At 39.6% G+C, this 16407-nt stretch overlaps 1 protein-coding gene across 3 annotated transcripts in view; it reads left to right on the top strand.

Annotated features, from left to right (window-relative positions):
• LOC308103740 (E3 ubiquitin-protein ligase rnf213-alpha-like) overlaps nucleotides 1-16407 on the top strand; it is a 45233-nt gene that overhangs the window by 4601 nt on the left and 24225 nt on the right. For all 3 annotated transcript variants that reach the window (XM_080453882.1, XM_080453881.1, XM_080453883.1), the window contains exons 4-26: nucleotides 775-1425; nucleotides 1575-2282; nucleotides 2431-2627; nucleotides 3955-4113; nucleotides 4317-4534; nucleotides 5191-5468; nucleotides 5650-5903; nucleotides 6242-6451; nucleotides 7083-7275; nucleotides 7457-7512; nucleotides 7625-7784; nucleotides 7997-8131; nucleotides 8258-8356; nucleotides 8437-8559; nucleotides 8661-8853; nucleotides 9024-9197; nucleotides 9636-9788; nucleotides 12807-13432; nucleotides 13814-13973; nucleotides 14068-14285; nucleotides 14522-14659; nucleotides 14821-14982; nucleotides 15119-16370. In XM_080453882.1, the coding sequence (XP_080310008.1) occupies nucleotides 775-1425; nucleotides 1575-2282; nucleotides 2431-2627; nucleotides 3955-4113; nucleotides 4317-4534; nucleotides 5191-5468; nucleotides 5650-5903; nucleotides 6242-6451; nucleotides 7083-7275; nucleotides 7457-7512; nucleotides 7625-7784; nucleotides 7997-8131; nucleotides 8258-8356; nucleotides 8437-8559; nucleotides 8661-8853; nucleotides 9024-9197; nucleotides 9636-9788; nucleotides 12807-13432; nucleotides 13814-13973; nucleotides 14068-14285; nucleotides 14522-14659; nucleotides 14821-14982; nucleotides 15119-16370 (6517 nt within the window). The remainder of the gene's footprint in view (nucleotides 1-774; nucleotides 1426-1574; nucleotides 2283-2430; nucleotides 2628-3954; nucleotides 4114-4316; nucleotides 4535-5190; nucleotides 5469-5649; nucleotides 5904-6241; nucleotides 6452-7082; nucleotides 7276-7456; nucleotides 7513-7624; nucleotides 7785-7996; nucleotides 8132-8257; nucleotides 8357-8436; nucleotides 8560-8660; nucleotides 8854-9023; nucleotides 9198-9635; nucleotides 9789-12806; nucleotides 13433-13813; nucleotides 13974-14067; nucleotides 14286-14521; nucleotides 14660-14820; nucleotides 14983-15118; nucleotides 16371-16407) is intronic.

Here is a 16407-nt window from a genome sequence, read left to right as displayed (position 1 = left end):
TAAACAAATTGTCCCGGCACTATTGTCAGGGAGGTGGCTCAGTCACATAGTCTCATATCATGATACAGTATCAATGTTATATTGATATATTGCCCAGCCATAATACGGACTGAATAAGATACGAATAATTGCTTCATAAGAGGATTGAAAGTCCTGCTGGATCAGGTGCGCTGGTCGCAGTTATTGTTGGCATAGTTGTTGTTGGACTCAGGATTGATTACACTTACTGATCTATGTGTGGCAGTAAACAATATCTGTGGCAATAAACAATATCATAAGGAAGAAACAGCCTCCTGCTATATAGCTTGTATCCATGTGAATGGAGGGTTGCTGTTTTCAATCCCAACACTAACCGGGGAAAATCGGTGTGGGTAAAATGGAAATGAGAAATGTCCACTGCCTCGATAGATACTCATGGTGCCAACAGCCTGTTGACATTTATTTTCTTAATGGGCCACTCTGTAGATTTTTTATCTGAATCTATTGTGAGGAGGATGTTTGAGAAAAATACAACTTCCCAATGCATTCTGTCTCTCATGAAGTCGCCTTCAAAGGCTCTGGAGAAACATTTTCAGCCTGCATAAATGCGTCATCCAGCAGAGAGAGTAGATTGGTCTTGTGTAGGTTTTCCAGCAACTTGTAGAACTTCCTCTCAACACAGAACGCTTTGGGAAGCGTTATGGCACATTTCCACATTATCTTCACAAATTGGTGGAGCTGCCTTTTACGTTACTAAACCCCTTTCCTCTCACTCACTGTTACATGTAATTTCAGGACAAGCCAACCAGTGATGACTCGGAGAATGCAGCCAAAGATGGTCCATCACAGGACCTGTCAGACAACACTGCCAGTGAAACCACAGTTTGCACCACTGCCACACCCCCATGCCCCCTGCAGGCGCCCCCTGAAGGTCAGTTAGTCGCTGCCAGGAACTCACAGATCACAGACCCAGGGAAGCAGGAAGAAAGGTTGCTTGGCAAGGAGAACTCACCTGACAACAACCCTCTGAAGTGCAGTTCCGCTGCACCTGTGAGCACACCTGCTGAAACATCCTCATCATCACATCCTAACATCACATCTACCAATGAGGAACTGACGCAACAGAAGACTGAGGCTTCATCAAACATAGATGTAGACGGTTGTCCTGGTGAAGAGCAAATTCCTGAAGGGAAGCCAAGCACCACTCAGTCTGAACTGCTGTCATCATCTGTTCCCGAATTATCAGATCAAGCACCAGAAGCAACTGGCTCTGTGACAAAGCTGCCTTCCACTGACATCCTAAAGAAGACACAAAACAGATCCAACCACCCAGATGAAGAACACAGGAATGTCACACAGTCATCCAGTAAACTGAGTGGTGAGAATGAAGGCAAAACTGATGGAGATAGGAGAGATCACTCAAATGATCCCCATCAAAACACTGAGGTAGTTTTAAGTTATATGGTTTTATAAGAGCAACACAAATCATATATTCTTATGCTTACGTTTCAAATAAAGATCTATCCAAACATGCTAAAAAAAAGCTTAGCCTTTGTTTCCACTTTAGTAATAACTGATTTGTTCACACTTCACAGGCTAAAGACCCTAAATCAAATGAAGGTGGTGACACACAGCTGGAGAAACCAGGTCAAGAACAGGTTGTGGGAGGTGGAGATGTCTCAGTGTCACCTCCTGCCTCTGTATCTTCCCCTGCCATTGTTGCCAATGAGAGCAACTTGGATAGCACCACTGCCACACCCCCATGCCCCCTGCAGACGCCCCCTGAAGGTCAGTTAGTCACTGCCAGGAAGTCACAGATCACAGACCCAGGGAAGCAGGAAGAAAGGTTGCTTGGCAAGGAGAACTCACCTGAAAACAACCCTCTGAAGTGCAGTACTGCTGCACCTGTGAGCACACCTGCTGAACCCTCCTCATCATCACATCCTAACATCACATCTACCAATGAGGAACTGACACAACAGAAGACTGAGGCTTCATCAAACATAGATGTAGACGATTGTCCTGGTGAAGAGAAAATAGCCGAAGGGAAGCCAAGCACCACTCAGTCTGAACTGCTGTCATCATCTGTTCCCAAATTATCAGATCAAGCACCAGAAGCAACTGACTCTGTGACAAAGCTGCCTTCCACTGACATCCTAAAGAAGACACAAAACAGATCCAACCACCCAGATGAAGAACACAGGAATGTCACACAGTCATCCAGTAAACTGAGTGGTGAGAATGAAGGCAAAACTGATGGAGATAGGAGAGATCACTCAAATGATCCCCATCAAAACACTGAGGTAGTTTTAAGTTATATGGTTTTATAAGAGCAACACAAATCACATATTCTTATGCTTACATTTCAAATAAAGATCAATCCAAACATGCTCAAAAAAGCTTAGCCTTTGTTTCCACTTTAGTAATAACTGATTTGTTCACACTTCACAGGCTAAAGACCCTAAATCAAATGGAGGTGGTGACACACAGCTGGGGAAACCAGGTCAAGAAAAGGTTGTGGGAGGTGGAGTCTCAGTGTTACCTCCTACCTCCTTATCTTCCCCTGCCAATGCCAATGAGAGCAACTTGGATAGCAGCCATCTGGTGCTAACAAGTGCTATAGAAAAACACCAGCAGCCACTACAGGTGTAAGTATAACATTAACCCTTCAGTAACCTACTGTCAGTCCTGTACGGGTCCTGTTAGAAACCGCCACCCGCCCGTACCCGCAGTGCTTAGAATGACATCTGACCTGTAATACAACAGCAGCACTAACTTAATTAATTCCATACCTGTTCAGACCCACTGGCCATCACCCAAAAGCAATCACACAAACATTAAAAACACAATTGAACTACAGCTGATTGTCAACAGTAGATATAAACTGGTTGAAGTTTTACATTGTCTACAGTTCTAATTTCGCTGTCGAGTGGAATGATATCACAGTGGTTTAGGTTGCTGTGTAAAATAAATTAGATCTAGGGGGGCTTCATGGTTAAACGATTGGGAATCGTTGGCCTACATCATTTAAAAAAAGCTATTAGTATGGATTTTGAATGTAGGCAAGCAATGTGTAAATACAAATTGGGTAAAATAAGTGTCGCCATTTAGACCCACGGTCGACTTGTGATTTCTTAACTTCCGAAGGAACCTGTACCGACAAATTACATTAGGATATGTTTCATATGTACCAACAAAAAAGCTACCTGCGGGTACCTGAACCCATGCAGGACTCTGCTCTCAGCAACATTTACAGATTTTAAACATTTTAAATTGGCAAGAGTTTAAACGACCAAACCAGTGATATGATATGATTATTCCATTGACTAGGACTCAGGTACTGTATACTTGACATCACTGGCCAGTGGCCACCATTTTACAAAGCATACCCCCCCTCTCGACATTGGAGAAAGTCTGATGAGTCAGAGGCCTTTTTATCATTAGCATTTCATGTTTTTCTTTGCCACGACTTTCATTGGATGCACACTTACCGGCACTGTCATTGCTGAACATTTATTGAAATACGTTTTGGTCAAGGATCTTCTTCAGGCATACAGATATGATGCATTTGATTGTGTTTGACAGTTTTTAATGTGGATTGCTTTGACTAGGTGAAACAGTTCCTGGACTGTTAAGATTCATTTATGAATGAAATTCAGATGTCCATGACTTCTTAATGGCACAAATATCAATAATATGGAGAAGCAGAGAATTTTAAGATATGTTTATGACCTGAAGGTTTTCATTTAAAAAAAGTCAAAATCTGGTAATCAATCCAAAATCTGTGGTATGCTTTGGAAAATGGTTCGCATTATGTCAAGTATACTGTGAGTCATACATAGTTCATGGACTAAACATATCAGACCACTGGTATGGTCTTTTTTTAATTGTTATAGTTTGTGTGCTGGAACTGGATAACAATACACACATCCATGTCCTTATATATTTGTTTATCCCTCTACTTATCCTGAACAGTGGCACATATCAGACCATCAACGATTATGTAGCTGTGAACTTCCATGCTGTCGTTTCCAAACATTTCAATTTGGATCCATCAAAGGACAAGGTTTACCTACGATCTGGAGCTTTGTTTGGAGAGTGGACTAACAATGGCTTGGAAATGTCAGACTTTAAGTAAGTATCAGTGTTTCATAGTAATGCAACTCTAGATATTTGTGAATGCTCTAATTTGCAACAATGAAAGTAATTCATTTTTTCTCATTCTCAAGTTGTATGCATGAGAAAGCAAATTAACATTCCTGTCATGTCGATGTTTAATCAGTGGATTATTTAGCCTGGATTTTTCATATCTTTAAAAATAACATCATGTATTACAGGCACCTGGGAGAAGGAAAGTACCGTATTGGAGGGCGGCTCATGATTCATAAAGAGACAATCAAAAGATTTCCTCATGGCATACCTTACAAATACGTTGTTTTGAAACATATTAATGGAAACTATTATGATCCGAAATTTGAGGTCATCTACTGCCAAGACTCAAATCAATACATCAACAGGTGCTTGTCCATCAAGCAGGATCTTTTGACGCTTGAAGGTATTTTAAAATCTTGTATTAGCACTTATTATGTTTATTTTTTTATCCCATATATATATCTGAAGGGTAGTGACCTACTCTACAAATGATTCAGACTTTTCTTACCAGTTATATTATTTTATTTTATTATTATATTATTTTTGTATTTTTTTCTGAGATAGATGAGATGACATTAAAACATATATTTTCAATTGGGAATATTGCAAGTAGGGGACGATGCAAGTTGGAAATGCATGCCCAATCCAGTTATGTACTACCGGTTACACCCGAACGTTACACCCGTCTGTCTGTCTGTTTGTGTCCCTTTTATGCCCAAATATGGAGTCTAGGCCAAACTGATGACATCAGCGTACTCCATACATAGGGATTATCGGTGTTATCTATATTTTTGGGAGATCCGCTGATCCGACCGACTTCCAACTCGGCATATCATACCCTCGAGTGATATGCATGCTGAGTTTGAATTTGGTCGGTCAGACGGTTCTCGAGATATGTGAACTACAGACACACAGACAGAGACAGGCGGACAGAGATTTCGTGCATTTAGAAACCTTGTTGTAGAGAAACAAACTGATTAGTTCAGATGGTATGCAATATAAAATATGTTATGTTCCATTAACTATTCTATTAATTGTATCAATTGTTGGAATTTAAAGGGGAATGGCACCAGTATGATGATACAATCCATCCGGATCTGAAGACAGGTTTTCTGGGATTCTGGGATCGTGCTGAAGCCGGTGTAATAAAGGGGAGAAATCAAGCTGGAAATGTGATGCTGGAAACCATATTCGATCTTCTTAGAGAATGGAATAAACCAAATGTGGAGAATTTCTTCATTCAGCTACGACAGTTCTTTTGCACATACAGCTGTCCCCTGGTTCATGATGGTGTTGAACGATCACGCTTATGGGGTTTACAATATGGTGAACAAGAGGTAAATATGCCAAACTTAGTGACCTGAGTATTGTTATGTAACATAAGTCCTATTGGGGCACTAAGTTTGAGTAAAAATGTCTTTAATGAATTAGAATGAGAGTGGCTGTGGCATCAGAAGAGAATACTGCATCAAAATAGTGTAATATATATGTTAATTATTTATTTCTGTTCTTTTACAGGTGAAAGAGCTACTGAGAAATGTTCTTGAGAACCAAGTCATTCCAAACAAGAGCGGAAAACACGATGTCCTCTTTCAACATGATCTGCAGGCAGGAATAATTGCTCTGCTTGTTTACAACAGATATCTGAGGGACTTCAGCACAGAGCAATTGTCTAATCTATGCAAGTTGCTTTGCCTTCCTCCTAACAAACCTCCACACCATTTTCACACCTACTGGAATGATATCACAAGTGCATTCGAACACCAAAAAAGGTAATTCATACATGGCCAACAGCCCAGTATTTAGTAAACGATAAAATAATTATAAAAAATACTCTATAGTCTATACTGTAGTATGTTTGTTATTTTTCTTCTTTTTTTTACTGTTTCCGTACCTTTTTTTCATTGTCTTATCGTTTCTATTCGTGTTGTGGCCAGGTCTCCCTTGAAAAAGAGATTCTTAATCTCTCCTGGTTGAATACAAGATTTAAAACGTGTCATTAATATATTTATACTATTTTTGCTGAAGATTTGTGGTGTTTTAAGTGGCCATTGCTTATGATGTAAATAAATCAAATATATCAAATCAATCACCAATTCTTCCTATATAGCAATGTTGCAGAAGAGATAGAGGGGCTGCGCAACTTGGCTAGAGAAAAGGGCATTGGGACATGGGTCCTGCTCCTACCCCTGACCCACCTGCTGAGGGGACAAACCAAGCCATTTGAAACAGTTCCATTAGCCACAAACCTGCAATTGGTCTCCTTGTCCGAACCGAAAGGGAGCAGCGGAACAAAAGCCTACAGAGATCATGAAGCTAGGTATGTTATAAAATAATTCTAGAGGGGGAAATGTATGAGGGTCTGTGTAGGAATTAATTATTGAGACAAACTCACTCGCTATCAGGACACTCTCACACACTGCTGAAATGCTCTATACATTCACTATTGAAATACATTCTTTCTAAATATGCATGCTCATATATGAAACATTATACATACTCGTCTGAAACACGTGCATTCATATGAGAAACATACAAGCACATCATTCATATTATATACTTCTGTGTCATCTACACATCCATATAGTTTGAAATGCTTACATCCAGTAAGTTAAACAAATTCATATATATGTTAAACACTCATGAATGCACAAAAGGTTGTATATACTGTATACTGTTGAACACTTATACATTCATAACTGAAACTGAACTGGCACATACTTTCAGTTCAGCACTTGTCTCGTCCATGTGTCATTGCATAGAAATATATTACAGGCTTTTAACAGCATCACACCGGGCTTAATACAAACATACAGAGGCAGCCTTTTTGGAATATGCACATTTCTGACATAATATGTTTGATTTGGTTAAATGTATGAGTTGAATTGAAGCATTTTATATAGACTGCATATTCACTAACTAAGCTCCCCCCATTTTTCTTATGTGACTAGGAATATGATCAAGCTCATGAAAGACAACGCACATTTGGCCAAGATCGATGGCCTACTTGTGCATTCCTGGATGTCTCTGTTCAGTGTGGATGATCTAATTAGCTTTCTATCTTGCATATATGTGGACCTCTTTAACATCCTTCAGCACCTACTATGCTGTTTCAAATCTGGAATTACATGCTACAATTATGTGGTATGTGTTCTTGTATTGTATGATGCTTTGCAAAGCTAAATGTAAAATTCTTCAAATGTATTCTCTAAAGTGATGCCCTGGCAAAGCAAATTGTATTATTGTTTATCTGTTACATTATCCCCATAAGGTCAACGTACATATTTTGAAGTGTTACTCTTATTAAGATCTTGCTTGTTTTTAGGCACTGCGAGACTTGGCCTCTCTACTAATCCAAAGAGAAGAACATCAGAAACACAGGCAAATGCATTGAATTTGATCACTTTTGGGTGTAATGTGTTTTGTCTGTTTTGTATTTAAAATAATTTGGTATCTTTATGCAAACACTATCTGACCTTGTTTTCTCCCCTAGTTATGAGGATGAATACGGAGAGCTTTGCTTGAATGCTGCAGTGAATGTTCTTCGTATTATCAGTGGCAACTCAACAGATCCACAGCACTATGATGTTCCACTTAAGTACCTCAAGCTCGTCTGTCTGATTGCTGGGAATTACAACTGCACAGATTCAAAGGTGTCTTACAACTAATAATTAATACCTCAATTGAAACTTAATTTAGTTTTTGCCTGTGTGTCTATTAAGCCAATTGATTTATTAGTCCCTTGGTTTCAATGAGCAATGTTAAACAGCATGAAACTTAGACAAATGTGATGTCTTGTGAGGACAAATTATGAATTACAATATGGGACAATGTACAGTATATTGAAGATGATAATTCATTGCAGTTAAAGGATAGGATCCTACAAGAGACAGTAGGGGAGACACTGAAAACTATGAGAACATGGCGAAGCAAGAATTTCTGTGACAACCTGCTAAAAGCATGGGGTGGTAAAGAGTTTGCATCAGCAAAAGAAGTTGAGGTATGCTACATATTCCTTTTTATTTGATGATCTATCCACCCGATAAGTCCCACTTAGTTCTGCTGTGGATACCAAATATGGATACTTTGCATAATAAAGAAAACCATATTGTCCTTTGCTTTCAAGGTATGGAATTACTTAATCTCCACTTCCTTCAATCATGAGGAACTCACAGCATCTTGGAGAGCCGCCTTCTTGAAGGACTTTGAAGCTAAATTAAAAAAGGTAAGATTGGCTTTGTGTTTTCCTTTGCATGGTCTGACATGTACAGCTTCTATAACAAAGTCATCCTATTCATGTACCAGGAAAAAAATAAGGATCAGATTGGAATATACTGTGAAATGATGGAAGAAATTAGCAGGACATCGCCTTTCTTGAGCAACTCAATTGAGCAGTGTGCCTTAGAAGCTGTTGCTGTTATTTGTCAGGTATGTTTTGACCAACTCTGACTGCTTATTTCAACACATGTTGGGTTATTGTATACTTTCTGTCTCACTCCATGTTTCATTGTGTTATTATTACTGTGTAGGATAAATCTGGAAAAGCGGTTGCTTCTCTGTTCTCTGAGAAACATGATATGATAAAGTTTGGGAAGCTGCTGTCTGTGATCGTGCTGAAGTCATGGCCCACCAACAGTGATGGAGACTACATTGAAGGGGAGGAGCTTGTGATGGAGCACCTTCTCAACTGGCCCATGGCCAGAAACATCTTCCAAATGAAAGGTGAATATCTTCATGTACATTAGATACTAACTAGATAATCATGGTATTTAGAGAGTCCAACCTACTGGAACTAGCTGGCTACTAAACTTTATGTAGTCATCTTAGCCTTTAAATGTACTAGATATTCATTATCTATTCTATTTTTTTTTAAAACACTGCTTGCTTTACAGGTCCAAATGGAAAAGTGATTGACCAGTTGACGAGTGATGCTGTGGTGAAGCTGACTATGGCCAGTACAGCGTTCAAAGCTGTGACAGAGAAGTTAATTAATGGGAACATCCAAATTAAAACACTGAACCAACTCCTCCAGAGGGAACGTGAATTCACTGAGCTGCTGAAGATAGGTGATCACCATATACTATATATATTAATATCTAAAGTTAATGTTATGGCAGGCGTGTCTGTCTGTATCACTGGCCTCTGGGTTTTTAAGTGGGACTTCGGGGACCACAGAAGTCAGGAACGATGCAGCTGTTTAGCTGGCGTGTCTAATAAAAAAAAAAAGAAGCCTACAAATGATACTCACGGCTGGCATCAAATAAAATAGTACGCACACACACACACACACACACACACACACACACACACACACACACACACACACACACACACACACACACACACACACACACACACACGTATGTGTAATGTGTGTGTGTGTGTGTGTGTGTGTGTGTGTGTGTGTGTGTGTGTGTGTGTGTGTGTGTGTGTGTGTGTGTGTGTGTGTGTGTGTGTGCGCGTGTCTATATATATATATATATATCGATTTAATTCTGTCTCAGATGACCTGTGTGATGATCGTCGCTGTAAGGATGACAGGGCAATGAGGATGCTGCTGAGACAGAGGAGAGAGGAAGCTGATGCTGTCTGTAATGATAAGGAGTTGGTGAAGGACCTTCTACAGATCTGTCAGGACCTTCCAAAACATGTCAAAGGTAAAGGTCATCTTACTATTGGTTATCAGTAAGGCAGTGGATATTTAGGGGCATTAGTAAAGGAGCAGCTCTGTGGTATAGCAAGCTGTAGCCATTAGATATACTCTGGAATCATTTTAGAATCATTTTAGCCAGAGCCAGACTACTGAACATCCTCCCAGATACTTGAGCCTCACCCTGCTCTTAACCACAACAAATGATGCCTGTGGTTAAGGTCATGGTATAGTTATTATGGTAAGTAACCCCTAACCCTGTCTAAACCTACCCCATAGCTGAAGTTAACTATCAGTAACCTAATGCCTAAACCATATATTTAAACTCAACTATCTGTGACATAATTCCTAAACCTTAATTTCATACCTAAACTTAACTCTCTGTAACCTAATGACTCAACCTAAACGTCCCCTTATACCTAAACTAGTGAAAGCATGGGGCTCTAGGGGTGGCAATATCAATCAGTTAAAGCCAGTTGTCTGATTGGGTGTAGGAGTACTACTAGTAACATAGACTCTCAGATATAACACTTTGTTTGGGGGCGTGCCCAGTGCACCTAAGGGCTGATTGTTCTGTTCTTCAGAATACCAGTACTAGTTCTGTCCGACAGCTGAATTCCCACTACAGTATAGACTAATTTCTTATTGTCTTATTTTGGAAAGATTTATAGTTAAAGGTATAGTTGGCAACATTAAGCCTATATTTGAAAAATACCTCTATATATATATTTTGCATTTTTTCCCCTCTATCAGCCACTATATAATGATGCTGGGGTGTTTTCCTGCATTGAAAAACACTCCTCTTTCTGAAATCCGTATTTTCCCTACTATTTAGGTTACACATCCGGGTATCCGGTCCGTAAATTAACGCACGCATGTGCGCATCCGTGCGCGTCCGTGTCCGTGTGGACTTTTTACTTTCGGTTTTAAAATGCTCTCAAACTTCGTTTTTGATGCACATAATTTACTTTTCAGACAGCGTTTGGATAGAATTTAGTTGTTTAACTTCATATATGTGGTCAATTTGTCATGAAAGAGCCTATTTTTAAAAAAAAAATCAGAGAACCGGCAGGGGCGGGCAGTTCCGCGAATTGTATCCGAATAAAGTAACCTATATTCGGCATGGACGGTTTAGAAGTCTCCTTAACTCTATGGAAGTCCTCCGTGCGACACCCCCTGGTGGTCGGGGAAACGAACTGCTGGATTTCTTTCCTTTGTTTATCTCTGAATCGCCTACAATCCCTTTAACAATTTCCTGAAAAGAAAGTATACAATTTCTAAATCTTCAACCTTGGGTTTTAATAGGTCAACACAGGACTGAGGTGATATATGTTAAAATGGTCCATGACAATGTGATCCCTCAGGCAATAAATCTCTTACGTATGTTTTACAACAAGTCATTATCTTGACCTGCAGGCCTAAACAGCCAGGGGCTGGGATTAGATATATATTATAAGCTAATCTTGGGCACCGCTGGACCAATCAGCATGACATTTTGCATGTATGGCCAAGGAAGAACCTCTACCCCAGGGGTGCCCACACTTTTTTAACTTGAGTTCTACTATTGAAATTGCCAGCTCAAGGTGATCTACCACTCACGCGTGCATGAGTGGTAGGCATGGTGGGCAAAACTTGCGCGGTTTTGGGTGGAATTTGTTTGTTTTTTTTCTGGTTTTTGTTAGTTTCTTTTCCGTTTTTTGGTTACTTTATTTCGGTTTTAGGGTTAGGGTCAGGATTAGGTTATTTAATTATTATTTTTGCCTGATTTTACCGATTTATTATAAAAAAAAATGTAATTCATTCATTTTATTTACCAACCAACAAATAATTATTATCCCATTAATGAAAATACTTAAACATTTACCTATGGGGGCTAAATAACAACATTAAGGCATTAGGACTGTTTCAATATTTTTCCTGGCGCCCCCCCCCCATTTAGCGCCGCGCCACCGTTTTCTGCCACAGTGCCACCTAGAGCCTTTTTTTTTTTTTCAGGGGCATTGCAGGTGGTCTACCTGCGCAGCCTCTGCGGTCTACTGGTCGATCGCGATCGACGTAATGGGCACCCCTACCCCAAAAGCTGTTATAGCACCCCATAGGCCATTTCAGGTTTTGGCCTATAATTCTTGAACTGTAGGTCATACATAGGCCACACCCATTTCTGCCTGACAAGATTTTCCTGCAATTTTGATATTACTCCTACCGATTTTGTCCAAAACTCACAAAACTCAGTACTGTCCGGAGTCATGTGATCAAGTATCAGTCAGATTTCTCATATTCCACTCTGATAGGCTATGATTGGCTTCCCAAATCTGGTGTTTAGCAAAGAAAATCACAAATCGCTGCATCCAATCTGCCCCAAATTTGAATGGCTGCCCCCTGTGTCACAGCCCTAAAAAAAAAATCAAGAAAGCACAAAAATAGCCGATCCATAAGCTCAGCTTGTAGACTTTTGGATAGAGGAGGTACGTGTATATAATATAAGGTTCAAGTGGTTAAACTAATTTTGAGGCTATATAAAATGTCTTGCTGGGGACCCCCTTGAAGCCCCTCAACTCCATTTTCATCCTTTTTTATTTTTTTCATAAATCAACGCTATTGAACACCCTTTACGTCTGTGTAAAAAATCTAAACATTTGAACCAATGAAAAGTATTAAAAAGTGGAGCGAGTGGAGCTATTGTTTGGACACCTAACTCCATTTCAGCTCGATTTCTGCTCGTTGCGCTGGGTAAAGTGTTGATTTACCCGTGATTTGGGTAAAGTGTTGATAATATAATGACACATGCAAGTATCTGACAATATACAAAGTCACTATACCAACTTTGATGAGGCAGTATTGCTTTGTTTTAAAAATATAAGGTTTTCTTCATTTCCTGAAAAACTTATATTTAGTTTTTTCGTTTCCTGAACAATGAGCGTTTTGGAGTTAGCAGTTTCGGGCTTGACAGCAGAGATATATATATGTATATGTATATATATATATATTACTAATATTTTTATTGTTATATCATCTTAATCCATAGTTGACTTCGAGGGACTAAATGAAAAAAATCAACGCAACATTGAGCTGATGGCCCTAGATGACTTCATGGAAGTTTACAGACTTGACAGAGAGAGTTCCACAGTGACTGGCCTAGTCACATACTTCAACCTCAGTGAAAACACCCGTGAGATGACATCTCAACTACATTCCATCAAGGAGAGTTTCATCTTCAAAATGTGCTGGAAGAACCAAGTGGATCATCTGTCAAAAGAACGAGCCGACACAGAAGAAGCAGAAGAACTTGATGGTGATGGAAAAGAAGATGTTTACACTCTAGATCAGATCTACAGTGAGATTTTCCTGAGCTGTTACGATGAGTATGAAACGATTTATCAGTCCATGAAAAGTGGCACATTGTCATTAGAAGATGTGGACAGCATCTTTGAGGACTACAAGGGACGCTATGATGAGATGAAGAAAGATCTAGAGATCATATGCAGGATCAACCAATCTGATGACGGGAAATGGATCACAAAGCGTATTGAGCAGATCAAACAGTACCATGATCTTCACCTTGCAGTGGAATCTGCCAAGATAATTATGGAAGTCAGCGAGACAATATGTCCTGATGGAGACTTCAGTGATCTGCAGAAATTGCTAAAAATGGTGAGTAGATAAAAAGCACCAGGAAATGCTTCTGTAACTGTTTGTGGTCAGTGATGGTGTCCTGTCTGGTGGTCCAACAATGAATCCCCTTGCCTGGCCATCTGTGTCTCCCCTGCGCTGTCTCCATCTCATTGTGACACTTTTCCCCCTTTTTTTTTGCAATACTAAATACTAATACTGTGAATGTATTTTGCATGTTTACATAATTAACAGGTAAGGCTGTGACAAAATGATTTTCAAACTGTAAAAGTTCAGAAATGTTTTAGGGTCATTCGTTTTACTTTTTGTTTTACAACAATTTGTTTTATTGTTTTACCGTTGATAAAGCATCCACTCTCATTTCCTGCATTTATTTACTTTATAGTTACTTTATTTTTTCAGGATGAAAATGACTTTAAGAAGAGGAGTTTGAATTACATTGATGAACCTTTGCTGGTTATCAAAAATATTCTTAAAGACATAACTGACATTCGCAAGAAGTGTCTTCAGGAACTCAGTCTGAGGAAGAATTTCGTCCTGTGGGTTAAAAACACACTTAACGGTAAATATATTTAGTTTTTCAATAAACACCCATGTGTATCCCTATCAGCTAGAGAAAAATGCACCAATGGACAATACAATATGTTTTATTTCAGGTATCAATGAGCTGAAAGTGTTTGTTGACCTGGCATCCATTTTGGCGGGAGAGAATGACTTGGATGTGGATCGAGTATCTTGTTTCCATGACGCTGTCCTTGGCTACTCCTCCATACTCTATGGACTTGAAACAGCTTCTGACTTTCATGCCTTCAATAAGGCCCTGACGAAATTGTGGAAAGCACTTGAAAATGACATGGATATACCAAAAAAGCTGGTTAGATTACATTTTAAAGTCATTGTTATTGTTTAAATCTCTATTAAAATGTTTCCTCTCATTTGACACCTGATCGAAATAAGTACTAAATACAATGTCCAATTGCTGGTGCTACTGTAACTATTTGCATTCAGTTTATTCATACCGTCATCAGCTATTATTTGGTTTAGCTTGCAAGTGTCCTTGACCCTTCCAACTGACATTCAGAGACCTTTATGTTTGGTGTACAATTTCAGCGAGATACAGCACGCCATTTGGAGTGGTTAAAGAGGGTCAAAGAAAGCCATGGATCTGTTGAACTTTCATCTCTGTCGTTAGCGACATCCATCAATGACAGAGGAATATACATCATCAAGGCACCAAACCAAAAAAAGGTATTCTAAGTAAGATTGTAGCATCAGTGAACACTGTAGCTACAACATAGACATGTTCAGATCTAGAATGATCTGAACTTACAATCGCAATAAACATTGTACAAACCTCTGAAAGTCCTTCATGGTCATATTAACTTGTTTCATGTGATAACCTCCAATAGCTCGGTTTAGAGACTGCCCTAAAACTACAAATTCCAGAAGGCCTTGAAAACAACATGATGCGCAACTATGACTTAGAAGAAATCAGAGAGTTGCAGAACAAACTCATGCTTATGTCTGGGAGAGGTGAACAAAATCAGAGTGAAATAGAGTACTTTGCTGAGGTATAGTAGAATATTTACGGTATATTATTCATAAAGTATTATTTTGATTTATTTCGGACTACTTTTATCCATCAAACAGTATCACACCCTTTTATCACAGACACTTGACCTATATCCTTATCTGCTCTGTCCTCAGGTTTTTGACAGTGTCCAAAGACTTACCCAAGCATTTGTAGACCTTTATGCTGCAGGAAACCCACTTTTCAGATGTTGGGAAGCTAGAATTCACTGCAACACTCAGCATGACCCTTGCATTATCATGGACTTTAACCTTGGTAACATCCAACAACAACTAACTGGCAAGTTAACTGAACAGCTCACAGCACTGTGCAGGAAGATGGAGGTGTTCTTAGATGACTGGCAAAAGTTCATGGACACACAGAGATCTGAGCAGTATTACCTCAACTATTTCACTGCAGAACAGATAGTCTACCTGTGTAGCGTTCTGGCTGAGACAAAGGTGAATGCAGAAATAGAGGACAAGGCTTTGATGATGCTTTCTTTCATCAAACCAAATTGTTCAACCCCAGATGTTTGGCAAACATGGGAGAAGTGTCTCAATCAACCCAATCCTGACAATAGGCAAATGGAAGACATCCCATTTCAAACATTCTTTGATCGCCTGGAAGAAAACAAAGAAAGTTATTCTGCTTGTGAGAGCCAAACAGAAGATGTTTGTTTGGGAGAATTGGATATGGTGTGGAATGCATTCATGAATAACATGGGAATCATTTCCCAGGATAATCTGGATGTAAGAAGTTTAGGACGTCTGTTAAAAATGCTGACTGCAGAAAACCAGGCTGATGATGGATGGGATGAGCCAATGCTCTCAGAGAATAGAGATCATTCAGTCCGAAGAAAGCTTCCAAAAGGCCTCTCCTCAAAGCAACCTAATCTCATCATCTGCCCACGTGATGAGATCCTAGCTTCAAGCATCTGCTTGTACATGACAAGTGAATATGAGCGCTTGCCAACCTATGATGAAGTTCTCTTGTGTACTCCAGCCACGACGTATGAGCAAGTAGAACTTTTCCTGAGAAGATGTCTCACACCAGGTTACCTGGGCCAGAAAATCTACACAATTCTCTTTGCAGACCAACTAAGCTATGATGTTAGCCTTGAAATGGAAAAGGCTTTTCAGAAACTGAGTTCTCAGTTTATGCATGACTACAGACTGGTGATCTATTGCAGTGCAGACAGAGAACATGCCTACATTCCCACAGCATTCAGTCAGTTCAAAACAGACTTTGTCCCACATGCGCCTCTAGAAAGTATCCAGAGCTACTTGTCCACACATTACTCTGCTCCTCCAGATCAGTACAGCGCTGCATCCGTGTTCAAAGGTGGACAGTGTGTTGGGATTGTTTCTTCCAGACGAGCAGGTGTTGGTAAGTCTTAGTTTTGTCCTTTTGTCCTTAGTTTTGA

This window comes from Gymnoscopelus braueri, assembly GCF_963280865.1.
Source record: "Gymnoscopelus braueri genome assembly, chromosome: 16".
NCBI lineage: Eukaryota > Metazoa > Chordata > Actinopteri > Myctophiformes > Myctophidae > Gymnoscopelus > Gymnoscopelus braueri.
This window is presented reverse-complemented; position numbering and strand designations above follow the sequence as displayed.